General features: G+C 43.6%; 1 protein-coding gene across 4 annotated transcripts in view; it reads left to right on the top strand.

The window, feature by feature from the left end:
* The first annotated feature begins 19,223 nt into the window (after nt 1-19,223).
* The window catches only part of ATP11C (ATPase phospholipid transporting 11C), a 172,102-nt gene continuing 164,623 nt past the window's right edge, over nt 19,224-26,702 (top strand). For all 4 annotated transcript variants that reach the window (XM_040265388.1, XM_040265387.1, XM_040265386.1 and 1 more), the window contains exon 1: nt 19,224-19,403. In XM_040265388.1, the coding sequence (XP_040121322.1) occupies nt 19,377-19,403 (27 nt within the window). In that variant the 5' untranslated portion in view covers nt 19,224-19,376. The remainder of the gene's footprint in view (nt 19,404-26,702) is intronic.

Below are 26,702 nucleotides of genomic sequence, written 5' to 3'. Positions count from 1 at the left end.
AAATGTCTATTTAGTTCTTTGGCCCATTTTTTGATTGGGTCGTTTATTTTTCTGGAATTGAGCTGCAGGAGTTGCTTGTATATTTTTGAGATTAGTTGTTTGTCAGTTGCTTCATTTGCTATTATTTTCTCCCATTCCGAAGGCTGTCTTTTCACCTTGCTTATAGTTTCCTTTGTTGTGTGCCAGGATCCAGTCCCCACAGGATCCAGGGGAACCCTCAGGAGAAACGGCATCAGCAAAGAAACTGATTTAGAGAGAGATAAAGAAAGAATGTTGCAGATAAGAAAATAGAGGAGAGAGAGAGAAAGAAAGAAAAACACGGGGGAACCAGGCTTTCATGGAACTGATCCTGGTCCGTCACTTTCTTTTTCAAGGAATCTTTTATATCTTGACTTGTACATAGAGGGAAATGAAAGATGCAAAGTCATACGGAGTCAGCCCAAACATTACATCTGTTTTGTCTTTATCGAAACCAGGATTTTTTCTGCATACCTTTCCCATAAACAATGTTGTGTACATTATCTTCTGGCCTTGGAGGCCTGTGAACATTTTCTGGCCCTCTTGTGATAAAGGCTGCTCAACCAGAAAACTTATTTTCCCTTGAAATGTTTTTTCTTTATATTTCTAATCTATGTCAGCCTCAGAAAATGCTAAACAGAGTTACATTTCTCATGGATCAAAGGTGCAGTGAGTTACAAGAAAGAAAAACCAATTAGCTCAAAGGTCTGATGTGGTTAATTTCAAGGCTACTTCTTGTTTTTCTTACATTCCAACTATGTTAACTAATGCACTCCCAGATGCACAGTGGATAAGAGATATGGGAACTTAGCAGCAAGCATTGGCCCAGTAATAAAATCCTACACCAGCACTATTCTAATAGCTTTTAACTCTTTGAAAGGCTCTATGATTTAGGCTTCCCATGCCTGTCACAGTTGGGAGGATGTGAACAATCATATGCGTAGCTGCAAGAGTCTGGATAAACCTGCCAAGCAAGCTAGAATGCTAACAGAGGGGGTTTGATTTGAAATATTCTTCTCATGTCCAGGAGACTTATTAGCTGAGCCCTAAGTTGATTTTCTCCAGGGAAAGGTGGTCAGGGATAGCCCCCTGTTAATATCAGGAGAGTTGGTGAAAGGCATAAAATAGTAAGACAGACAGATTCTGGTTTGGGGGTAGATGCTCGAGCAGGTCTAGGGAGCCCCTCGAATCCTGAAGCCTTGCTTAACAGTTCTCTTCCACATGACCTTGTCATGGGTGGGATCTCCTGTGCTGGCTCCCAGCAGTTGTGCAAAAGCTTTTAATTTTAATTAGGTCCCATTTGTTTATTTTTGCTTTTATTTCCAGTATTCTGGGAGGTGGATCATAGAGGATCCTGCTGTGATTTATGTCAGAGAGTGTTTTGCCTATGTTCTCCTCTAGGTGTTTTATAGTTTCTGGTCTTACGTTTAGATCTTTAAACCATTTTGAGTTTATTTTTGTGTATGGTGTTAGAAAGTGATCTAGTTTCATTCTTTTACAAGTGGTTGGCCAGTTTTCCCAGGACCACTTGTTAAAGAGATTGTCTTTAATCCATTGTATATTTTTGCCTCCTTTGTCAAAGATAAGGTGTCCATAGGTGTGTGGATTTATCTCTGGACTTTCTATTTTGTTCCATTGATCTATATTTCTGTCTTTGTGCCAGAACCATACTGTCTTGATGACTGTGGCTTTGTAGTAGAGCCTGAAGTCAGGCAGGTTGATTCCTCCAGTTCCATTCTTCTTTCTCAAGATTGCTTTGGCTATTCGAGGTTTTTTGTATTTCCATACAAATTGTGAAATTATTTGTTCTAGCTCTGTGAAAAATACTGCTGGTAGCTTGATAGGGATTGCATTGAATCTATAGATCGCTTTGAGTAGTATATTCATTTTCACTATATTGATTCTTCTGATCCATGTACACGGTATATTTCTCCATCTACTAGCGTCCTCTTTGATTTCTTTCTCCAGTGTTTTATAGTTTTCTACATATAGGTCTTTAGTTTCTTTAGGTAGATATATTCTTAAGTATTTTATTCTTTTTGTTGCAATGGTGAATGGAATTGTTTCCTTAATTTCTTCTTCTACTTTCTCATTATTAGTGTATAGGAATGCAAGGGATTTCTGTGTGTTGATTTTATATCCTGCAACTTAACTATATTCATTGGTTAGTTCTAGTAATTTTCTGGTGGAGTCTTTAGAGTTTTCTATGTAGAGGATCATGTCATCTGCAAACAGTGAGAGTTTTACTTCTTCTTTTCAAATTTGGATTCCTTTTATTTCTTTTTCTGCTCTGATTGCTGTGGCCAAAACTTCCAGAACTCTGTTGAATAGTAGTGGTGAGAGTGGGCACCCTTGTCCTGTTCCTGACTTTAGGGGAAATGCTTTCAATTTTTTAGCATTGAGGATAATGTTTGCTGTGGGTTTGTCATATATAGCTTTTATTATGTTTAGGTATGTTCCTTCTATTCCTGCTTTCTAGAGAGTTTTTAATCATAAAGGGATGTTGAATTTTGTCAAAGGCTTTCTCTGCATCTATTGAGATAATCATATGGCTTTTATTTTTCAATTTCTTAATGTGGTGTATTACATTGATTAATTTGCAGATATTGAAGAATCCTTGCATCCCTGGGATAAAGCCCACTTGGTCATGGTGTATGATCTTTTCAATATGTTGTTGGATTCTGATTGGTAGAATTTTGTTACGGATTTTTGCATCTATGTTCATCAGTGATATTGGCCTGTAGTTTTCTTTTTTTGTGGCATCTTTGTCAGGTTTTGGTATTAGGGTGATGGTGGCCTCATAGAATGAGTTTGGAAGTTTCCCTTCCTCTGCAATTTTCTGGAAGAGTTTGAGTAGGATAAGTGTTAGCTCTTCTCTAAATTTTTGGTAGAATTCAGCTTGAAGCTGTCTGGACCTGGGCTTTTGTTTGCTGGAAGATTTCTGACTACAGTTTCAATTTCCGTGCTTGTGATGGGTTTGTTAAGATTTTCTATTTCTTCCTGATTCGGTTTTGAAAAGTTGTACTTTTCTAAGAATTTGTCCATTTCTTCCACGTTGTCCATTTTATTGGCATATAATTGCTGATAGTAGTCTCTTATGGTCCTTTGTATTTCTGTGTTGTCTGTTGTGATCTCTCCATTTTCATTTCTAATTTTATTGATTTGATTTTTCTCCCTTTGTTTCTTGATGAGTCTGGTTAATGGTTTGTCACTTTTACTTATCCTTTCAAAGAACCAGCTTTTGGCTTTGTTGATTTTTGCTATGGTCTCTTTTGTTTCTTTTGCATTTATTTCTGCCCTAATTTTTGAGATTTCTTTCCTTCTACTAACCCTGGGGTTCTCCATTTCTTCCTTTTCTAGTTGCTTTAGGTGTAGAGTTAGGTTATTTATTTGACTTTTTTCTTGTTTCTTGAGGTAAGCTTATATTGCTATGAACTTCTTCCCCTTAGCACTGCTTTTACAGTGTCCCACAGGTTTTGGGTTGTTGTGTTTTCATTTTCATTAGTTTCTATGCATATTTTGATTTCTTCTGTGATTTTTTGGTTATTCAGAAGCGTGTTGTTCAGCCTCCATATGTTGGAATTTTTAATAGTTTTTCTCCTGTAATTGAGATCTAATCTTATTGCATTATGGTCAGAAAAGATGCTTGGAATGATTTCAATTTTTTTGAATTTACCAAGGCTAGATTTATGGCCCAAGATGTGATCTATCCTGGAGAAGGTTCCGTGTGCACTTGAGAAAAAGGTGAAATTCATTGTTTGGGGGTGAAATGTCCTATAGATATCAATTAGGTCTAACTGGTCTAGTGTTGTGTCATTTAAAGTTTGTGTTTCCTTGTTAATTTTCTGTTTAGTTCATCTATCCATAGGTGTGAGTGGGGTATTAAAGTCTACCACTATTATTGTGTTATTGTTAATTTCCCCTTTCATACTGGGTAGCATTTGTCTTACATACTGCGGTGCTCCTATGTTGGGTACATCTATATTTATAATTGTTATATCTTCTTGGATTGATCCTTTGATCATTATGTAGTGTCCTTCTTTGTCTCTTCACAGTCTTTGTTTTAAAGTCTATTTTATCTGATATGAGTATTGCTACTCCTGGTTTCTTTTGATCTCTATTTGCATGGAATATCTTTTTCCAGCCCTTCACTTTCAGTCTGTTTGTGTCCCTTGTTTCGAGGTGGGTCTCTTGTAGACAACATATACAGGGGTCTTGTTTTTGTATTCATTCAGCCAGTCTTTGTCTTTTGGTTGGGACATTCAACCCATTTACGTTTAAGGTAATTATTGATAAGTATGGTCCCGTTGCCATTTACCTTATTGTTTGGGGTTTGGGCTCATACACCCTTTTTGTGTTTCCTGACTAGAGAGTATCCTTTACCATTTGTTGGAGAGCTGGTTTGGTGGTGCTGAATTCTCTCAGCTTTTGCTTGTCTGTAAAGCTTTTGATTTCTCCTTCATATTTGAGTGAGATCCTTGCTAGGTACAGTAATCTGGGCTGTAGGTTATTTTCTTTCATCACTTTAAGTATGTCTTGCCATTCCCTCCTGGCCTGAAAAGTTTTTATTGAAAGATCAGCTGTTATCCTTATGGGAATCCCCTTGTGTGTTATTTGTTGTTTTTCCCTTGCTGCTTTTAATATTTGTTCTTTGTGTTTGATCTTTGTTAATTTGATTAATATGTATCTTAGGGTGTTTCAACTTGGGTTTATCCTGTTTGGGACTCTGTGGGTTTCTTGGACTTGCGTGATTATTTCCTTCCCCATTTTAGGGAAGCTTTCAACTATTATCTCCTCAAGTATTTTCTCATGGTCTTTCTTTTTGTCTTCTGGGACTCCTATGATTTGAATGTTGGAGCATTTAATATTGTCCTGGAGGTCTCTGAGATTGTCCTCATTTTTTTAATTCGTTTTTCTTTTTTCCTCTCTGATTCATTTATTTCTACCATTCCATCTTCTACTTCACTAATCCTATCTTCTGCCTCCACTATTCTACTATTTGTTGCCTCCAGAGTGTTTTTTATGTCATTTATTGCATTATTCATTATATATTGACTCTTTTTTATTTCTTCTAGGTCCTTGTTAAACCTTTCTTGCATCTTCTCAATCTTTGTCTCCAGGCTATTTATCTGTGATTCTATTTTGATTTCAAGATTTTGGATCATTTTTACTATCATTATTTGGAATTCTTTATCAGGTAGATTCCCTATCTCTTCCTCTTTTGTTTGGTTTGGTGGGCATTTGTCCTGTTTCTTACCTTTTGAGTATTCCTCTGTCTCTTTATCTTGTTTTTTTGCTGCGTTTGGGGTGGGCTTTCTGTATTCTGGCAGTTTGTGGAGTTCTCTTTATTGTGGAGTTTCCTCACTTTGGGTGGGGTTGTATCAGTCACTTGTCAAGATTTCTTGGTTAGGGAAGCTTGTGTCTGTGTTCTGGTGGGTGGAGCTGGATTTCTTCTTTCTGGAGTGCAATGGAGTGTCCAGTAATGAGTTATGAGACATCAATGGTTTTGGGGTAACTTTGGGCAGCCTGTATATTGAAGCTTAGGTTTGTGTTCCTGTGTTGCTGGAGAATTTGCATGGGATGTCTTGCTCTGGAACTTTTTGGCCCTGGGTGGTGCTTGGTTTCAGTGTAGGTATGGAGACGTTTGATGAGCTCCTATCGATTAATGTTCCCTGGAGTCAGGAGTTCTCTGATGTTCTCAGGATTTGGACTTAAGCCTCCTGCTTCTGGTTTTCAGTCTTATTTTTACAGTAGCCTCAAGACTTCTCCTTCTATACAACACCATTGATAAAACATCTATGTTAAAGATGAAAAGTTTCTCCACAGAGAAGGACACCCAGAGTGGTTCACAGAGTTACATGGAGAAGAAAAGAGGGAGGAGGGAGGTAGAGGTGACCTGAATAAGATGAGGTGGAATCAAAAGAGGAGAGAGCAAGCTAGCCAGTAATCACTTCCTTATGTGCGCTCCACGGTCTGGACTGCTCAGAGATGTTCATGGAGAAGAGAAGAGGAAGGAAGGAAGGAGACAGAGGTGGCCAGGAGGATAAAAGGGGGAAATGAAAAGGAAAGAGACAGATCCAGCCAGTAATCAGTTCCCTAAGTGTTCTCCACCATCTGGAACACACAGAGATTCACAAAGTTGGGTAGAGAAGAGAAGGGGGAGGGAGGAGACAGAGGCGACCTGGTGGAGAAAGAGGAGAGTGCAAAGGAGGAGAGAGCAGTCAAGCCAGTATTCTCGCTCCCAAGTAAAAATGGGTACTGAACAGTGGGTTTTTAAAGGTACAAAATTCATAACAAATACCAAAAATCAAAGATTAAAAATCTAGAGTAGAGGTTGGATTTTCAAAAATACAATATTAAAGAAAAGAAGAAGAAAAAAAGTCACAAAATTGTTATATATATATATATGCAGTTTGCTTAAAAATAGGGTCTTTTTTTGAAAAGTAACAGTAGGTTATAAAAATGACAATTAAAGGGGTAATAGAAGACTTAAGAGGGCTTAAAAATTTTAAAAAGTTAAAAAAAGAAGGAAAAAAATGAATTATTGTAAAAATAGTACAGATATATCTAGGACTTTCTCTGGTGTTGTTGTGGGCAGTATGGGGTCAGTTCATTTTCAGATAGTTCCTTGGCCCGGCTTATATTTCTCAAGATCTATAGGCCCCTTCCTATGTAGTCAGTACTAACGACAGGGTTTTAATCTATTGCACCTGTCACTTCCAAGGTGGTTCCCTCTGTTTTAGCTTCTTCTGTTTGCTGGTCTCTTCAGTGTCTGATTTCTGCCCTGACACCAGGGGGGTGGTGGTGGACACTTTTTTTAGGCTCACTTGTTCAGTTGCACTGTGGGGAGGGAGGGACGCTGCAAACAAATAACACTGGCATGTGGTCGCAGTGTCTCAGCCACACTGGGCCTGCCCCCGCTCGCGGTACACACAGTTCAGGCTCTAGGTTGCTCTGCTGGGAACCATCTGAGGCCGGCCCTGGGCTGTATGCACCTCCCAAGTCTAATCCGCTCAAGTTCAGGCATTCAGGTAGTCCTCAGAGGTGCAGACTCAGTTGGGCCTGCATTTTGTGCCCTTCCCAGGTCCGAGTAGCTCAGGTGTTTGGCGAGTGTGGTCACTGTGACTTATCACCTCTCCCGTCCCTGCTGCTCGGTTTTCTGTGTGTACAACTGGCGCACCTTCTCAGGTGGATGATGACTGTCCAGAACCCCAAGAAGTATTAGTTAGCAAAGGAGCCTGCTTTCCGTTTGGTAGATAATGTCTCTCTGGGGCTGCGATTGCCCCCTTCTGGCCCTCGTGGCTCTGGCTGCCTGTCACCAGAGGGGGATGGTCTGCAGCCGGCTAATTCTGTTCCGTCCTTTGTTCTGTGTGCGTCTTGGCGGTGTCTTATGTTAGAGCTTTTCGTGTGGTAGCTATCCCACAGTCTGGTTTGCTAGCCCAAGTTAGTTTGCTCTGACTACATTCGGGGCATTTGGGCCCAATCCTTACTCTAAGCAATGCAGCCCGTGCCTCCCTGACCAGCCCCTGCTTGCTAGTGGTGGATGCAGGCATCTGCACTGCTTCTCCGCTGGGGGAGTTACCATTGGGCTCGTAATCTGTGGGTTTTAATTATTTATTTATTTTTCCTCCCTGTTATGTTGCCCTCTGTGCTTCCAAGGCTTGCCACAGACTCAGAGTGAGAGTGTTTCCTGGTGTTTGGAAACTTCTCTCTTTTAAAGACTCCCTTCCCAGGATGGAGCTCCATCCCTACCTCTTTTGTCTCTTTTTTTGTCTTTTATATTTTTTCCTACCTCTTTTTGAAGACAACGGGCTGTTTTTCTGGGTGCCTGATGTCCTCTGCTGGCATTCAGAAGTTGTTTTGTGGCATTTACTCAGCGTTTAAATGTTCTTTTGATGAATTTGTGGGGGAGAAAGTGGTCTCTCCGTCCTATTCCTCTGCCATCTTAGGACTGCCCCCTCTGTAGTGATGCTTTCTAAGGCCCACTTGACTTCACATTCCAGGATGTCTGGCTCTAGGTGAGTGATCACACCATCATGATTATCTGGGTCATGAAGATCTTTTTTGTACAGTTCCTCTGTGTATTCTTGCCACCTCTTCTTAATATCTTCTGCTTCTATTAGGTCTCTAACATTTCTGTCCTTTATCGAGCCCATCTTTGCATGAACTGTTCCCTTGGTATCTCTAATTTTCTTGAAGAGATCTCTAGTCTTTCCCATTCTGTTGTTTTCCTCTATTTCTTTGCATTGATCAGTAAGGAAAGCTTTCTTATCTCTCCTTGCTATTCTTTGGAACTCTGCATTCAGATGCTTATATCTTTCCTTTTCTCCTTTGCTTTTGGCTTCTCTTCTTTTCACAGCTATTTGTAAGGACTCCCCAGACAGCCATTTTACTTTTTTGCATTTCTTTTCTATGGGGCTGGTCTTTATCCCTGTCTCCTGTACAATGTCGCGAACCTCCATCCATAGTTCATTAGGCACTCTATCATATCTAGTCCCTTAAATCTATTTCTCACTTCCACTATATAATCATAAGGAATTTGATTTAGGTCATACCTGAATGAGGAAAACAATACAATTGGAAAGACTAGAGATCTCTTCAAGAAAATTAGATATACCAAGGGAACTTTTCATGCAAAGATGAGCACAATAAAGGACAGAAATGGTATGGACCTAACAGAAGCAGAAGACATTAAGAATATGTGGCAAGAATACACAGAAGAACTGTACAAAAAAGATCTTCATGACCCAGATAATCACGATGGTATGATTACTCACCTAGAGCCAGACATCCTAAAGTGCAAAGTCAAGTGGGCCTTAGGGAGCATGGTTATGAACAAAGCTAGTGGAGGTGATGCAATTCCAGTTGAGCTTTTTCCAATCCTAAAAGATGATGCTGTGAAAGTGCTGCACTCAACATGTCAGCAAATTTGGAAAACTCAGCATTGGCCACAGGACTGCAAAAGTCAGTTTTCATTGCAATCCCAAAGAAAGGCAATGCCAAAGAATGTTCAAACTACCACACAATTGCACTCATCTCACATGATGGCAAAGTAATGTCAAAATTCTCCAAGCGAGGTTTCAACAGTACTTGAACTGAGAACTTCCAGATGTTCAAGCTGGATTTAGGAAAGGCAGAGGAACCAGAGATCAAATTACCAACATCCGTTGGATCATGGAAAAAGCAAGAGAGTTCCAGAAAAACATCTATTTCTGCTTTATTGTCTCCACCAAAACCTTTGACTGTGTGGATCACAATAACTGGAAAATTCTTAAAGAGATGGGAATACCAGACCACCTGACTGCCTCCTGAGAAATCTGTATGCAGATCAATAAACAACAATTAGAAGTGGACATAGAATAACAGACTGGTTCCAAATTGGGAAAGGAGTACATCAAGGCTGTATATTGTCACCCTGTTTATTTAACTTATATGAAGAGTAAACCATGAGAAACCCTGGGCTGGATGAAGCAGAAGCTGGAATCAAGATTGCTGTGAGAAATATCAATAACCTCAGATATGCAGATGATACCACCCTTATGGCAGAGAGCAAACAAGAACTAAAGAGCCTTTTGATAAAAGTGAAAGAGGAGAGTGAAAAAGTTGACTTAAAACTCAACATTCAGACAACTAAAATCATGGCATCTGGTCCCATCACTTCATGGCAAATAGATGGGGAAGAAATGGAAACATTGACAGACTTTATTTTGGGGGGCTCCAAAATCACTGCAGATGGTGACTGCAGCCATGAAATTAAAAGACACTTCCTCCTTGGAAGAAAAGTTATGACCAACCTAGACAGCATATTCAAAAGCAGAGGCATTACTTGCCAACAAAGGTCCATTTAGTCAAAGCTATGGTTTCTCCAGTAGTCATGTATGGATGTGAGAGTTGGACCATAAAGGAAGCTGAGTGCCGAAGAATTGATGCTTTTAAACTGTGGTTTTGGAGAAGACTCTTGAGAGTCCCTTGGAGTGCAAGGAGATCCAACCAGTCCATCCTGAAGGAAATCAGTCCTGAATATTCATTGGAAGGACTGATGTTGAACCTGAAACTCCAATACTTTGGCTGCCTGATGTGAAGTGCTGACTCACTGGAAAAGACCCTGATGTTGGGAAAGATTGAAGGTGGGAAGAGAAGGGAACAACAAAGGATGAGATGGTTGGATGGCATCACTAACTCAATGGGCATGAGTTTGAGCAAACCCCAGGAGTTGGTGATGGACAGGGATGCCTGGCATGCTGTAGTCCATGGGGTCACAGAGTCCGACATGACTGAGCAACTGAACTGAATTGCTTTACAATATTGTTTTGTTTTCTGCCATACATCAACATGAATCAGCCATAGGTGTACGTAGCCCCCTCCCTCTGGAGCCTCCCTCCCACCACCCACCCCATCCTACCTCTCTAGGTTGTTACAGAGCACCAGATTTGAGCTCCTTGCATCATACAGCTATCTAATTTTAAATATAATAATGTGTATGTTTCGACGATACTCTCTCAATTTGTCCCACCCTCTCCTTTCCACCTTGTGTCCACAAAGTCTGTTCCCCTCTCTGTTTTTAAACATGTTTAAGCTAAAGCTGAAACTCCAGTACTTTGGCCACCTCATGTGAAGAGTTGACTCATTAGAAAAAGACTCTGATGCTGGGAGGGATTGGGGGCAGGAGGAGAAGGGGACGACAGAGGATGAGATGACTGGATGGCATCACTGAGTCGATGGACGTGAGTCTGAGTGAACTCCAGGAGTTGGTGATGGACAGGGAGGCCTGGCGTGCTGCGATTCATGGGGTTGCAAAGAGTCGGACATGACTGAGCGACTGAACTGAACCGAACTGAACTGAGGTCTCCTTTAGTTTTTTTTTGGGGGGGATGCTTAATCCTGATGGTCCTCCTAGCAATTGTATTCAATAATTTATTCCTTCTTCTACCACTGAGCTTTGCAAATGAATGGGTTACATCTATAAACTCTTGCCATCTGGCTTCCAGCCCAACCACCACTGAAACTGCATTCTTAAAGCTCATGCAGGATTTTTGAAGCATTAAATGAAATAGCTCTCCTCAGTTCTGATTTCCCTTGACCAGGGGTAAACTTTTGAGGTTTAAAGCATCTTATACCAAGCTCTAAAACCACATTTTCAATGCATACTAGACATTTGTATTAGAGCATTCTATTGTTACTTCAACACAGTTAAAATGACTCATAATTTTCTCTACTGATGTTCCCTCTGAATGATTTTCCAATGTGTGACTGACGATGAGCCTGATGATGATGCCCTGTAAGAGTAGGGATCACACCTTTCAGGTACATTATTATAGGTCCTTCACACTGCTTGGATGTAATCAACAGTCAACAAATATTTGTTGAAATGAACAAATGAATAAACATCATTCTTCCACTCACTGAGCCTGAATTCTTTAGAGTCATTTTGGATTCACCTCCCTCCTTTGTTCCATAAATTACATCAGTGATGAAACCTTATCAATTATGACTCAAAATGTCATGGTTAAGGGTATGGATGTGGAGTCATATGGACCTGTTTGACTCTTTGCTCTGCAATTGTCAAGCTCTGACTTTGGGCATGTTCCCTAACTTCTCAATTTTTTTATCTATAAAACGAGAATAGTAAGGGTACATTATGGGATTAATGAGAATAAATGAGGTAATATGTACAAAGTGCTTCGCACAGTGCCTGGCACACAGCAAGGGTTCAATAAATGATAGTTATTCAATTATCTTTCACTGCTCCCCTAGAGAGGTTTACTTACTGCTTCATATCTTTGCTGTTTCTCTTGGCTTGAATGCTCTCCTTTCTTTCTGCCCATTCAAAATGCTATTTACTCTTCTTGTTAATTTTATTTTTTAAAGTAATACATATTCATAGTTAAAAACTTGAATAGATTAATAAGACTTCTTATGCAAAAGAGCAGACCTCTACTCCATCTTGCCTAACTTCTGATTTGTACTAGGAAACCAACCACTTTCAATAATCTTAACTGTTTTCCCTAACATTTACTTCCATATTTCTAAATAATGTCCTTATACTGATGGTTCTTGATCTTTCCATTTTTAGATAAATACTTGTTGCCTTATTATGGAAGGTAAATATTTAGACCTCTTACAATACCATCTTTTCCAATTTACTTTCCCTTCATCCTACAAAAGAATTTTCTCAGAATCTTGAAGGCCAAACTATATCCCAGCGAATTCACTGTAGCTACTTGTGATTGCCTTTTCCCTTCCACTAAAAAAATACCCTATCCTTTTTTTAGTTGGTTCTAGAACTGTGTGTGCCTTTGATATCCTGATTACTAGAATACATCTACTTCCCCTTTCTTAAAAGCAACGCAATATTAGATCATCCACAATCCCCTTGGACTTCTGTTCTCCATGATTACTAACCTCATTTGTCAGTACAGTATCCTCAATGTAATTAATATGGGCTATTTGGAGCACTATAACAGGGAACCCTGATCTCATCTGACAAAGTGACATTTAAGCTGAGATCTGAAAGACAAATTGCAAAGGCTATGAAAGCATTCCTGCGGAGATGGTTGCAAGTACAAAGGCTCTCAGGGGAAAAGGAACTTTGGGAACTCAAGGAATAAAAGGCGGCCAGTGGAGTGGATGGAGCTTGGTGCGTCAGGGGGAGAGAAGGCTCACCAGGAGCTAGAAAGGAAAACAGAAGTTAGAGAATTCAGAGCCTTGTAGCTGAGGTCCAGGCAAGATCTGAGCCTTATCCTGAAACCAATGAGAAGCTACTGAAAAGTCATAAGCAGGGGAGCGATTTGATCTGATTTGTCTTCTAAAAATTTCTATGGTTGCAGGGTGGGGAATGAACTGGGGAAGGCCAAGAGTTGGAAAGATACGGGTAAAACTGGTTTCAAGGAAACGTTTAAGGGCAGCTTTGTAAGGGAGAACAAAATTTCAAATGGGCAAAAGGTAGTCTTATGAGGTACTTTAGAAAGCTCAGCAGAGCCCTCAGAATTTCTTCAACTTGCTGATGGCAGTGATAGGTATGCTCATATAACAGCTTCAATTTTTTTCCCTTTTTTTTTAGAATTAGATGGAGGAGGGGACTCCTCCTCCCGCTCCTCCTCACCCTCCTGCTGAATCCCCGAATTGCTGACCAACCAATTGATCCAAGCAGCAGTTTGCCTCCCTCCTTCCCAAGCCTGGACAGCCTCCAGTCCTCACTGGATGGTCTACCCACTTGCCATGGTGAGATTTCTGAGGGGTCGAGACGACCGAGGGGCTTGCACAGAAATAGGGCAGCAGAATTGAAACGGTCAAGGGAGAACAGTTTCCCTTCCATTTCTGAGACAGTATGCATTAGCACTAGTCGAGTTGAGATGGTAAAAAGGACAGGAGACTGCTTCCTCTGAACTCCTGCCTACAAGGAGCCTGGGGCTTCAGCTGCAGTCAGCTGAGGCACCATGAGAGTCGTGTTATATACCATGGGGTCTGACAGTTCAGACAGCCAGAAGTTAGTTTTTGCAGTTCTGTTTATGGAACTGGCCAAATGAAAATGCTGGCTGATGGTCTGCTTTTCATAGCCATTGACAACAGCTTCCTACAACACCTGGGTTTTCTTTGGAAGCTGTGAAGAGGCACTGAAAAGAACAAAAATAATTTCTTCTTGTCTTAAAAAAAAAAAAACTCACAAAGTAATCTGAATGTGTGTGAGAGTAACTCTAATTCAGGTTGCATTTGGATAGGAAAGAAACTACCTTGCATAAATTGCAGGTTTTGCTGAGCATATTTGATTTTTGTGGGATTGCATTTTTATAGTCAAGCAAATTAGTCTGGACCCATGAATACAGGTGTTGTGATGCAACAAACTAGGAAGATGAGGGAGAGACGGTGGAATTACAGTAACAAATGAAAATTTGACCAACAATATTTCTATATCTTGGGAGATCCTAAAAGCTTTGCTTTTAAGCTGGATAAAATGGCAATGGTATATGAGAAAATACACAATGATGTGTGAGAGAACACCGAAAACCAATATCCAGTTCTCTAAAATTTTTTAAGTTGGTCTGTTTGAATCTATAAGCTAAGTACATTTTTTCAATTTATTTAACGAATTGCATATGGAAAGATATTACTTATTATTTACTAGTAAGCACTTGCATATCAAAATGTCTAAATTCATTTTCTATTTACCTATTTTACTGATAACGATGTCTCTTATTGATAAGGATTCTAGACTTATGCCTAGAACAATTGACAACAACCTCTTCAACCCACAAATTCCAGTCAGTATCTAGAAAAGTGCCTGCCACATAGTAGGTATTCAACAAACAATAAGTGAATTAAATTACATTAGTCATTCTCCTCAACAAAAGTAGTCAGTAAAACTTTTTCTATTTGAAAATAAATCATTGAAATATTAGAGAGCAAAATCTTAGATCCATTTTGCCAATATAACAAAATATCCTAATATCTGATCGGGCTTCCCAGGTGGTTCAGTGTTAAAGAATAAGCCTGCCAATGCAGGAGATACAGGTTAGATCCCTGGGTTGGAAAGATCTCCTGGAGAAGGAAATGGCAACCTACCCCAGTATTCTTGTCCAGGAAATCCCGTGGACAGAGGAGCCTGGCGGGGACTGAGGGACTAAACAACAGCAGATCAATAGACATCTAATATAAATCTTAAAAATCCTTAGATGTGGCCACAAGGGTGAGTAAATGCAAGGAATCACAATAGAGAAAGAAGTGGAAATGGACGGTTTTACTTCTAGGCAACCAGAACAGTTTGGGAACCTACCTTACGTGCCTTGCATTTAAGGCAATGAGGACGGGCTACTGTAGTGGCTCACACTATCAAGTGCAGACTTCCCAGGTGTTTCTGAAGATCCTAATGGGGAATGCAAAAGCAGGAAGTCAAGAAACACCTGGAGTAACAGGCAAATTTGGCCTTGGAGTATGGAATGAAGCAGGGCAAAGGCTAATAGAGTTTTGCCAAGAGAACACACTGGTCATAGCAAACACTCTCTTCCAACAACACAAGAGAAGACTCTACACATGGACATCACCAGATGGTCAACACCGAAATCAGACTGATTATATTCTTTGCAAGCAAAGATGGAGAAGCTCTATATAGTCAGCAAAAACAAGACCAGGAGCTGACTGTGGCTCAGATCATGAACTCCTTATTGCCAAATTCAGACTTAAATTGAAGACAGTAGGGAAAACCACTAGACCATTCAGGTATGACCTAAATCAAATCCCTTATGATTATATAGTGGAAGTGAGAAATAGATTTAAGGGACTAGATCTGATAGAGTGCCTGATGAACTATGGACAGAGGTTCGTGACATTGTACAGGAAACAGGGATCAAGACCAGCCCCATGGAAAAAAATTGCAAAAAAGCAAAATGGCTGCCTGAGGAGGCCTTACAAATAGCTGTGAAAAGAAGAGAAGCCAAAAGCAAAGGAGAAAAGGAAAGATATAAGCATCTGAATGCAGAGTTCCAAAGAATAGCAAGGAGAGATAAGAAAGCCTTCCTCAGCAATCAATGCAAAGAAATAGAGGAAAACAACAGAATGGGAAAGACTAGAGATCTCTTCAAGAAAATTAGAGATACCAAGGGAACAGTTCATGCAAAGATGGGCTCAATAAAGGACAGAAATGGTATGGACCTAACAGAAGCAGAAGATATTAAGAAGAGGTGGCAAGAATACACAGAGGAACTGTACAAAAAACAGCTTCACGACCCAGATAATCACGATGGTGTGATCACTCATCTAGAGGCAGACATCCTGGAATGTGAAGTCAAGTGGGCCTTAGAAAGCATCACTACGAACAAAGCTAGTGGAGGTGATGGAATTCCCGTTGAGCTATTTCAAATCCCAAAAGATGATGCTGTGAAAGTGCTGCACTCAATATGCCAGCAAATTTGGAAAACTCAGCAGTGGCCACAGGACTGGAAAAGGTCAGTTTTCATTCCAATCCCAAAGAAAGGCAATGCCAAAGAATGCTCAAACTACCCCACAATTGCACCATCTCACACGCTAGTAAAGTAATGCTCAAAATTCTCCAAGCCAGGCTTCAGCAATATGTGAACCGTGAACTTCCAGATGTTCAAGCTGGTTTTAGAAAAGGCAGAGGAACCAGAGATCAAATTGCCAACATCCTCTGGATCATGGAAAAAGCAAGAGAGTTCCAGAAAAACATCTATTTCTGCTTTACCGACTGTGTGGATCACAATAAACTGTGGAAAATTCTGAAAGAGATGGAATACCATACCACCTGACCTGCCTCTTGAGAAACCTGTATGCAGGTCAGGAAGCAACAGTTAGAACTGGACATGAACAACAGACTGGTTCCAAATAGGAAAAGGGGTACGTCAAGGCTGCATATGGTCACCCTGCTTATTTAACTTCTATGCATAGTATATCATGAGAAACGCTGGGCTGGAAGAAGCATAAGCTGGAATCAAGATTGCAGGGAGAAATATCAATAACCTCAGATATGCAGATAACACCACCCTTATGGCAGAAAGCAAACAAGAACTAAAGAGCCTCTTGATAAAAGTGAAAGAGGAGGGTGAAAAAGCTGGCTTAAAGCTCAACATTCAGAAAACTAAGATCATGGCATCTGGTCCCATCACTTCATGGGAAATCGATGGGGAAACAGTGGAAACAGGGTCAGACTTTATGTTTTGGGGCTCCAAAATCACTGCAGATGGTGATTGCAGCCATGAAATTAAAAGACGCTTACTCCTTGGAAGGAAAGATATGACCAACCTAGATAGCATATTCAAAAGCAGAGACATTACTTTGCCAACAAAGGTCTCTCTAGTCAAGGCTATGGTTTTTCCAGTGGTCATGTATGGATGTGAAAGTTGGACTGTGAAGAAAGCTAAGCAGCGAAGAATTGATGCTTTTGAACTGTGGTGCTGGAGAAGACTCTTGAGAGTCCCTTGGACTGCAAGGAGATCCAACCAGTCCGTCCTAAAGGAGACCAGTCCTGGGTGTTCATTGGAAAGACTGATGCTGAAGCTGAAACTCCAGTACTTTGGCCACCTCATGTGAAGAGTTGACTCAGTGGAAAAGACCCTGAGGGATTGGAGGCAGGAGGAAAAGGGGACGACAGAGGATGAGATGGCTGGATGGCATCACCGACTCAATGGACATGAGTTTGAGTGAACTCTGGGAGTTGGTGATGGACAGGGAGGCCTGGCGAGCTGTGATCATGGGGTCGCTAAGAGTCGGACACGACTGAGCGACTGAACTAAACTGAATGGGTTTTAGAGTTTTAGAGTTCTCTTGGGGGCCATTCCTGCCCACACATCCTAGGCGTCTGCCCAGAGAGTGTGTTCTTTTTCTTAGATCATCTGGCACGTCCTCGCTTACCCCTCCCTCCACCCTGGACTTTGCCCACGGAGCTCCTTCTAAAGCCTTCTCACATAGCAAGGTCCATTTTAACCTCCAGTGCTTTCGAGAAAGCTTCCCAGACCCCCTTTTGAGGTGCATCGGCGGTTTCAGCACTTGAAGCCTCTCATCTAGCAGCCAGGACTTTCTAACCTGCTGATTTTGCAGGTGGGTAGCCCCTTACCACAGTGGGGCACCCCCACACACACACACGCTGGGGAGGTCTTTTCAGAAGTCGCCGTATCCAGCCCCTAACACAGCCGAATACAAAGAAAATGCCCACGAAAGATCTGTTGAAATGGATCTAAACCCGAGTGGAAAGGAGAAGTGCCCGTGCCCAGCATTAAAGGCCCTTCACGACTCCAGGCGAGGCTCATGGTGCAGCTGGCCCTGTCCCCAGCGCTTCGCTGGCAGGAGACGGTGGCGCGGCAGAGGCTCCTGTTAATCCCTCTGATCTCCTTCGACTAATTTCTTCTTTACTTTTGCAGAGGAATCTACATTCTGCTCCAGCAGCCTCGGGGCACGCCGTAAAGTGCGGTGCAAACAGAGACGTGGGCGTTGGGATGGCCAGTCTCAAGGCAATTTTAGCTTCGGCTTTCCTATGTAAAGTTTAAAGTTTCGCAAACTCCAATTCTAAACTAGGAGCCGAGAGGGTAGAGCGTTTCCTGGTGAACAATTTTTCGCGTCCCAGGGAAGCTTCCGGGCATTCGTGGCTTTGCCTCGCAGATTCTTTTCACATTTCCCACCGCGGGGAATCTAAAGAGCGTAGTGGCCTCCACTTCCAGCCCGAGCCGAGAACCGCGGTTCAGCCCTGAGGTCTCAGCCGCTTCCTCCTTCAACCCTCTGGGCAAACCCAGAGCGGGCGAGTGGGGGAGCTCCCAGCCCGCGGTACTAGGCGGAATCGGAGGCATGGCGGGACTACAACTCCCAGGCTGCTCTGCGAGAAGCAAAGGGGCGGGGGCGGGAGGGACAGGCTTGGGGTATAGGCGGGAGGGGGAGTTGGGGGTGGCAGGGAAATCCCGCCCCGCTGCGCAGCAGCGGCGACACAAAGCCTGACTTTACAACCTCAGAGAGAAAGTGGAAGTGAGATGGTTTAGGTGGGGAGACAGGATGAGAAAAAACCTGAGGGAAAGGCGCGTAGATAGCTGAGCGAAGCGAGGGTAGTGGGGAGATCCGCGCCTCGGCACCCGAGGAGGGGGGCTCTTATAACTAGTCCCCCGGCCCGCGCCCCGCCTGCGCTGGGGTCTCCACAGCGCCCCGCCGGTCCCTGCTCCTCACGCAAAGCCCGGCTCCGCCCCGCGGGGAGCGGGGAGCCCCGTTGCCTGGCAGGTTCGGGGCGGGCCGGCAGGCTGCACCGTGGCTCCCCGGCCCGAGTGCGGGACGGCCGGCGAGGCTGCCGCGGACCGAGGAGGGGCTGTGAGCGAAGCGGAGCGGCGGACGAATTAGGGCCGGGGCAGGGTAGGCTGCGGCTCCCGCACGAGCCAGGGAGTAGTGTCGGGCTGAGGCGAGGTGAGGCGCGGGGAGCCTCGGGAGGGTCCCCCGTGGCCGCGAGCGGGGCGGGCGCACGCGGGCTGACCGCGGAGAAGCAGGCGGTGGCTCCGCGGCAGGGAAGAGTGCAGACAGCGGGGTGCCGAGCCCGGCGCTGGTGGAGAGCTCTGGGCGTCCCCCTCCCGCAGGAGGAGCCTAGCGCTCCTCCGCCATCCCTCCCCCGCGCGTTCGGCTCGCTATCTCCGCGGGCTGCTGCGGGAGAGGCGGGGCCGCCGCCCCCGGCGCGGGGCGGGGCGGGGCGGGGCGGGGCGGGGCGGGGGGGGCGGTGAGTGAGGTGGGGCGGGGGGAGTTCGGAGGGCCGGCGGTTGGCGGGGCCGCGAGCCTCGCCGACCGTTTCGCGCCGCCGGCCCACGCCGCAGTGTCGTGTGTGGACGGCACCTTCTCAGACAGCCCAGTAGAGTCCAGCTCGGCGCCCGGCAGCCTTCGACGCGATGTTCCGCCGGAGCTTTAATCGTTTTGTAAGTACACTCGCTGCGGCTCCCCGCGTGTCGGTTCGCTTGCTCGCCAGCCCCTTCGCCCGGTCCCTCAGAACAGTTTCCTGAGGGGAAGACTGCGTCTCTGGGAGACACCAGCAGCGCCCGCTCTTACATTTTCACTGAAACGACGCTGCCCGGGGCGGTCGGGGTGGCGAGTCAGATAGGGCTCTCGGAGCACCCCGCCACTCCACCCCGACCCCGGCCCATTTATCCGGAGCTTCCCTGGGCTGTTCCTTACAAACTGCCGCGGACGGCGGGGGGGCGCCCTCCGAGCTGGATGGTGGGGGACCCCCCCGGGGGGACCGACCCAAGGGTCCCTCGGTGTGCCAGTTACTCGAAGATGGCGTTTTATTATCAGGGAGGTTGCTTTCTTTTGTTTCCTCTGCCATGAGCACATGGAGGTAAACCTAGACCTGTCACCGTGGTCCAAAAAAGCCCTGGGGTCTGAGGGTTGGGAGGCTGGGGCCGGGCTCAGCCGGCTGCTCACCCGAGGCCGGGCAAACTTTGGAGACCCAGCCTGAGCCTCTCACCTTGAGGGTTTAATAAGAGCGGGGGCGATCGTCGGGGTGGGTTGAGTCGAGGTGGAAACGCGAGGAGGCGGCACCGCCGCTACCAAGCGAGCGCCGGGGCCGAAGCCTCGCCGAGCACCGAACGGCCCAGACCTTGACCCAGGGGAGGAGGCGGGCTGCGGCTGGACGCCTCCGTCCACGTCGACTCCCCCTCTACGATCCCCAGAAGAGGGAATTTTATTGCCGAGGGAGTTTGGCACCCGGAAAACCGATTACTGACTTTCTTGAGTAACCTGTTCACTCCTAGAGGGTACGTGAAGAATGGAGTGAAACCGGGACCATCTACTTCTATGCTGCTATTAGTAGCAACTTCCTTAATTGCAAGATGAGGTGGCGGAAATAGGATTTTATTTCTGCCAGTAATGTGAAAGGAAGGATTCGTCAATAAATGTGGATTTTTCTGGCCTTAGGAGAAATGGTTGAGTGCTGTGCGCGCCTAGCAACCCCCCTTACAAGATCTGTTTAAGAACTTGTCGGTTTGGCTGTTTTCCTGCGATTATTCGTAATCGAAGTATTGCTAGCATTTTTCACGTTTCGGATGAATTTGCTCTCATTATTTTTTCTGCATTTGAAACTTTCACAAATGTACCCTGGCTAAACGAAGTAATTGTACGTCCCCTTCTAGGCTATTATCCCAAGAGTGCTGTTAATGTTTTTCTAAAGGTTTACCTCACCAGAAGCATGTCTTATGAAATTGGAGCAGGTTTACCTGTGGCACAGCAATAGAGGTTGTGCCTATCAGGATTTTGAAATCCGTAGGAATTGGCTTGTACTGTATGCTTTGCTAAAGCAAGTGACTAAAATTGGTTTCTCACATTTAGCCTGAGAAGGTAAAAGAGGATTGTGCTTCATAGTTCTATTTCATGTAGATTCTTGTGATCCTGAGTGTTGTTTGGGGGTGTTAGAAAAGGAAAGGTGACAAAGAGGACTAATTGTAATATTTCGGAAGAGGATAATCTTTTCACATGGCATTCTTATACTGGAAAACAACTGGACTGTGGTTCGTAATATATTCGTTAGCTCAACATTGAGATGATGACTCCCCCCCGCCTTTTTTAAGGATTTAAAGATTTGAAACCAAACAACCAGTCTAAAAGTATCAGTCTAAAAGCCCCCTTCATCTTTCTTTTGCTCAGAGTGGTCTGCATTGTTTGAGTCTAGTAAGGAAGCACTGCTGGCCGGGGAAGGCAGGGCATGCAGTAGAATTTGCAGCAGTTGTTGAGGTGCCAGCCTGCAGGTTTTGAGGCTAGTACTTTGCATCCCCGTCCAAGATCTCTGCGTAGAATATGCTCATACTGAAAGGAGCTTTGACCTCATTGTTTCTGCTGGAATACTCGACTGCTCGCATTTTCCTGAGCAACCATGACTCTGGTTAAGTCTCCAGAATTTCTACCAGTGCAGTAAACTGAAAGCTTCTCAGGAGTTGTATCTGAGCCCTAGGCCTAGGGCAAGGAATTAATTTGCAAACCCTTGGACGGAATGTGAAATATACTATCAAATACTTACTGCTAAAGAATGACTTCAGAAATAGTTGTGTGTGGGGGGGGGTGCGGTTTTTAGCTCCTGTAGTCAGTAAGCAAAATGTTGTCCTCATCTTTTCCTTGGTAGAGACTGAGTGGCACTCCCACTACATCACTAGAAGGATACAACTAAAGATTTAGGTTCGTCTTTCACGTTTCACTTCCATGCATTGGAGAGGGAAATGGCAACCCACTCTAGTGTTTTTGCCTGTAGAATCCCAGGGACGGGGGAGCCTGGTGGGCTGCCGTCTATGGGGTCGCACAGAGTCAGACACGACTGAAGTGACTTAGCTTAGCTTGCCTTGGACAGTAATATAGATGTAGTCTAAGTTGTGTGCTTTTATATTTTGGAGATGGGGCTATGAATTCCTTTCAGAATTGTTTTTCTTGTGTACCCGTGTACATCTGAAATTGACTTTGAATGTAATATAAATTCCAGTGATGTTGATTGTAGTTCTTGGTCACTGAAAACTAGATACTACATGTTAGGACAGGGCTTTACATTTTAAGGCTTCCCTTGTGGTTCAGTTGGTAAAGAATTGGCCCACAGTGCAGGAGACCTGGGTTCAATCCCTGGGTTGGGAAGATTCCCTGGAGAAGGGAAAGGCTACCTAGTATTCTGGCCTGGAGAATTCCATAGACTGTATAGTCCATGGGGTTGCAAAGAGTCAGACACAACTGAACGACTCTCACTTAGATTTTAAACCTAACATGGGAAGTAGTATCATCTTTTACAGCTCAGTAGAGAAGGCAGTGGCAACCCACTCCAGTACTCTTGCCTGGAAAATCCCATGGACGGAGGAGCCTGGTAGGCTGCAGTCCATGGGGTCGCTAAGAGTCTGACACGACTGAGCGACTTCACTTTCACTTTTCACTTGCATGCATTGGAGAAGGAAATGGCAACCTACTCCAGTGTTCTTGCCTGGAGAATCCCAGGGACAGGGGAACCTGGTGGGCTGCCGTCTATGGGGTTGCACAGAGTCAACACGACTGAAGCAACTTAGCAGCAGCAGCAGTGTTTGACAAATCGTTTTTAAAACGCCATTTATTTCTCTAGGCCCAGGTTTTCCAGTTTTGAAAGAGAAAGTTCTTTCAGTTCAATTCAGTAGCTCAGTCGTGTCCAACTCTTTGCGACCCCATGAATCACAGCACGCTAGGCCTCCCTGTCCATCACCAACTCCCAGAGTTCACTCAAACCCATGTCCATCGAGTTCATGATGCTATCCAGCCATCTCATCCTCTGTCGTCACCTTTTCCTCCTGCCCCCAATCCCTCCCAGCATCAGAGCCTTTTCCAATGAGTCAGCTCTTCACATGAGGTGGCTAAAGTACTGGAGTTTCAGCTTTAGCATCATTCCTTCCAAAGAACACCCAGGGCTGATCTCCTTTAGAATGGACTGGTTGGATATCCTTGCAGTCCAAGGGACTCTCAAGAGTCTTCTCCAACACCACAATTCAAAAGCATCAATTCGCCAGCGCTAAGGTTTCTTCACAGTCCAACTCTCAGATCCATACATGACCACTGGAAAAACCATAGCCTTGACTAGACTGACCTTTGTTGGCAAAGTAATGTCTCTGCTTTTGAATATGCTATCTAGGTTTTGGTCATAACTTTCCTTCCAAGGAGTAAGCGTCTTTTAATTTCATGGCTGCACTTACCATCTGCAGTGATTTTGGAGCCCAGAAATGTAAAGTCGGACACTGTTTCCACTGTTTCCCCATCTATTTCCCATGAAGTGATGGGACCAGATGCCATGATCTTCGTTTTCTGAATGTTGAGTTTTAAGCCAACTTTCCCACTCTCCTCTTTCACTTTCATCAAGAGGCTTTTTAGTTCCTCTTCACTTTCTGCCATAAGGGAAAGTTCTTTAGCTTGAGCTAAAAGAAATAGTGATTCATTGTAGTTTTTAAAGACATGGCCTTGATGTCTTTGCCATTAAAAAATTGTCTTGTTTCCTTTCTGATGAATTACGACTTTCCTTCTGACAATTTTGTGGTAGAAAGAAATTGGTGGATTTGGTGTAGGATTTTCGGATTTAGATATGTAGGGGATATCTTAAAAGATTTAAGAGTTGGATGTCTAAGAGTATAATAAAAACTATATAGCCTATTCCCAGTCAACATCTCCAGTCTCCATAAATAAAATAAATAATGGTAGTTTTTTTTTGTACAATTTACTTTCCATTAAAAGAATGTTTAATTGGAAATCTGGACTAATTGAAACTTAAGTGTCAGGGACTTTTATTCTATCTTTTACTCTTCGTGACTTTCATAGTGATTACACTAGCATTTTCACATGAGTTGAAAGGTTTAATGAAAATCTAAACAACAAGAATTCCCCCCATTTGGTTTACTCACTTATTTCATGCTAACAAACAAGACATTACTTGATAAAGTAATTTAGGGGACTTGGCCAGGTGGATGCTATTTAACTAGCCTGTCAGAGTGATATGAAACAGGTGTGAATTTCTAGATCATTGATATATAAAAGCTTAAGTTTCAAGTTGAAATACTGGGGAAAAAAAAAAAAAAAACCTCTCTGATTCTATTAGCTCTCAAACTGTTTTGTCTCCATAAAGCATGCAGCATATAGTAATATCATCACATAGAAAATGTTGTATCTGTCAAAGACACCCAGGACTGGAAAGAAGTTGACTGCATAAGGAATTTTAAGAAAAATTCAAAATAAGATAAAATAATTCAAAATAATGAAATAGGTAGCTAATGTATTTCTTTGAGTCTGATCTCTGGTGGCCTTTACCTGCAGTGGCTTGAAGCAGGATTTCTGTTTTGGCCAGAGATTGAAGGCAGGTGGCAGCAATCCTGGCCACTAGACCTCCAGGGCCAGTGGCCTGTGACAAGACCCTGGCCCTTTGGCTTTGTAGAAATGAATTGCCACAAAGAGATGGAAATTAGTGAAATAAGTAAAGTGTTTATTAGGAAAAAGTGTACGTGTGGATAGACTTCCATGGGTGGGCTCAGAGAGAGAGTTGTGCCCTCGTGGTAGTTTGAGTCACTTACATGGGGTATTTCTTCCGGGTTTCCTTTGCCTCATAATCTTGCTCTGCCTGGCTCTGAGTCTGCAGTTTGGTTTATCTCAGTATCTTCCCATGTGTGCATCCACTTCTTTTAGCCAAGATGGAGTCTAGTGAAGAGGCCTCTGGGTAGGTTTACATTGCCTACTATGGGGTGCATCCCCTCTTGACATCCAAGGAGGCTTTCTGTGCCTGTGTAGTCAGGAAGGCCTCCTTGACCTCGAGAATGAGGAATGTGTGGTCTGTCTCTTATCTGGGCAGCTCCTCTGCTCTGGCTGTTATCTTTGTCTTGGAGTATCTGTCCACAGGGGACAAACTCCAGCTGCTCAGCTTGGGGCCCATCTGTCTGCTGCCTCAAATCCAAGGCAAGACCAACTTAGTGAAGCAATATATGGAGACAGTGAATAAAATTCAGGTAATTTGGGGGTCTTTTTGGAGCAAGGTTTTTTGTTTTCTCTTTGAATTAATATTATCAGAGTAATTATATATTTTTTTCTTGTTTCACTTTACTAAAATCCTCAGCCTGACATTGCTGAGCAAGGAAAATATTGATGAGTTTTATTATGTTTAGAAATTTATCTGAATGTATGTAGTGCAGTATTTTTGCATTTACACCAACATTACAAATGGCCTGTTCATCTTTGCTCCTACCAGGTAGTTCATACATGGCTGGATTTTTTTAAAAATTAATTATTTATTTTGGCTGCACTGGGCATCAGTTGTGGCCCCTGGGATCCAGTTCCCAGACTAGGGATCAAACCCGGGCGCCCTGCTTTGGGAGCTTAAAGTCCCAGCCAGAGGACCACCCAGGAAGTCCCCATGGCTGGGTTTAACAGGTGAATTTGCCCCTATTAAAAGCAAAAACTTTTATTATCGTATTGTAATTTCTTTGAGGGCGGGGGTTCCTTTTCCATGCATAAAGAACTTCCCCCACCAGGGATCAAATCCACACCTCCTACAGTGGAACCGCATTCTTAACCACTGGACACCAGGTAAGCCCCTGTCATTTCCTTTTAATTTCTGTGGCACTTTACATTAGTTTTTCTCCCCTGGGAGAGAATCAACTCCTAATGCCCTAGAGAATCTGTTTTATGTTATACTTATCTCCTGTGCATGCATCTGTAGATGAGGAACTTCAGTTGAAAAAGGCTGCCCTAGACGTTGAAAGCTGCTGGGAGCAGGGACAGTTGGCACAGTGCCTGGTGCATAGTAGGTGTTTGATAAATATTTGAATGAAAAATTTTTATGTTTCACATAATAGCTTCTGCTCATAGTGATATTTATGAAATTCTTATGAAAAAATGGTTAAAAATGAGGAGTTCTAGTTAATTGGGTGTGATACACCCAATCAGCAAGGTTTGGAGAGCTTCCAGGTTGATTTATAATAACAAATATATATGTGTATTTGGTCTTTGCCTGTTTCTGGCCCAGAGCTCCTAAAACCCTTGGCATTTCCGACTTTGAGAGCAATAAAGGTGTTTTTTATAATGTTAATGAGGTGAATTGGGAAAGCATCTCTGGTTGGCGGCTGGTCACCAGGGAAACCAACCCTTTTATTAGAGGCTTGGAACTTTCAGTTCCAAACCCCTGATTTCTGGGGATTGCAGAGGGCCTGGTGATTGAGTCACCAGTGACCAATGGGTTAGTCAATCATGCCTATTAATGAAGCCTGTATAAATCCCCCCCCCACCTTCAAAAAACAGGGTTTGGAGAACTTCCAGGTTGGAGATTTGTGAAGAGCAGGCCGTGCTCCTAGAGAGCACAGAAGCTCCGTGCCCTTTCCCCATTCCTTGCCCTATGCATTTCCTCCATTTGGCTGATCCTTGTGTAATAAACCAGTGATCTAGGAAGTAAAATGATTCTCTGAGTTCTGTAAGCCACTCTAGCAAATTAATGAAACCAAAGACGGAACCTCTGATTTATAGTCAGTCAGTCAAAAGTACTGGTAACAACCTGGACTTGAGGCTGGTGTCTGAAACCCCAGGTGGAGGTTGTTGGGAAGCCCAGATTGTAGTCAGTTGGTCAGAAACACAGCTGATAACCTGGACCTGCTGCTGGTGTATGAAGTGGCTGGCTGGGGGAGTCTTATGGGACTGAGTGCCTAACCTGGGGTATCTGATGCTACCTCTAGTCAGAAATAAGTTGAATTATGGGACAC

This window comes from Oryx dammah, unplaced genomic scaffold (genome assembly GCF_014754425.2).
Source record: "Oryx dammah isolate SB20612 unplaced genomic scaffold, SCBI_Odam_1.1 HiC_scaffold_23, whole genome shotgun sequence".
Taxonomy (NCBI): domain Eukaryota; kingdom Metazoa; phylum Chordata; class Mammalia; order Artiodactyla; family Bovidae; genus Oryx; species Oryx dammah.
Note: the sequence above shows the minus strand (reverse complement) of the source record. Positions and strands in the feature narration are given on the sequence as shown.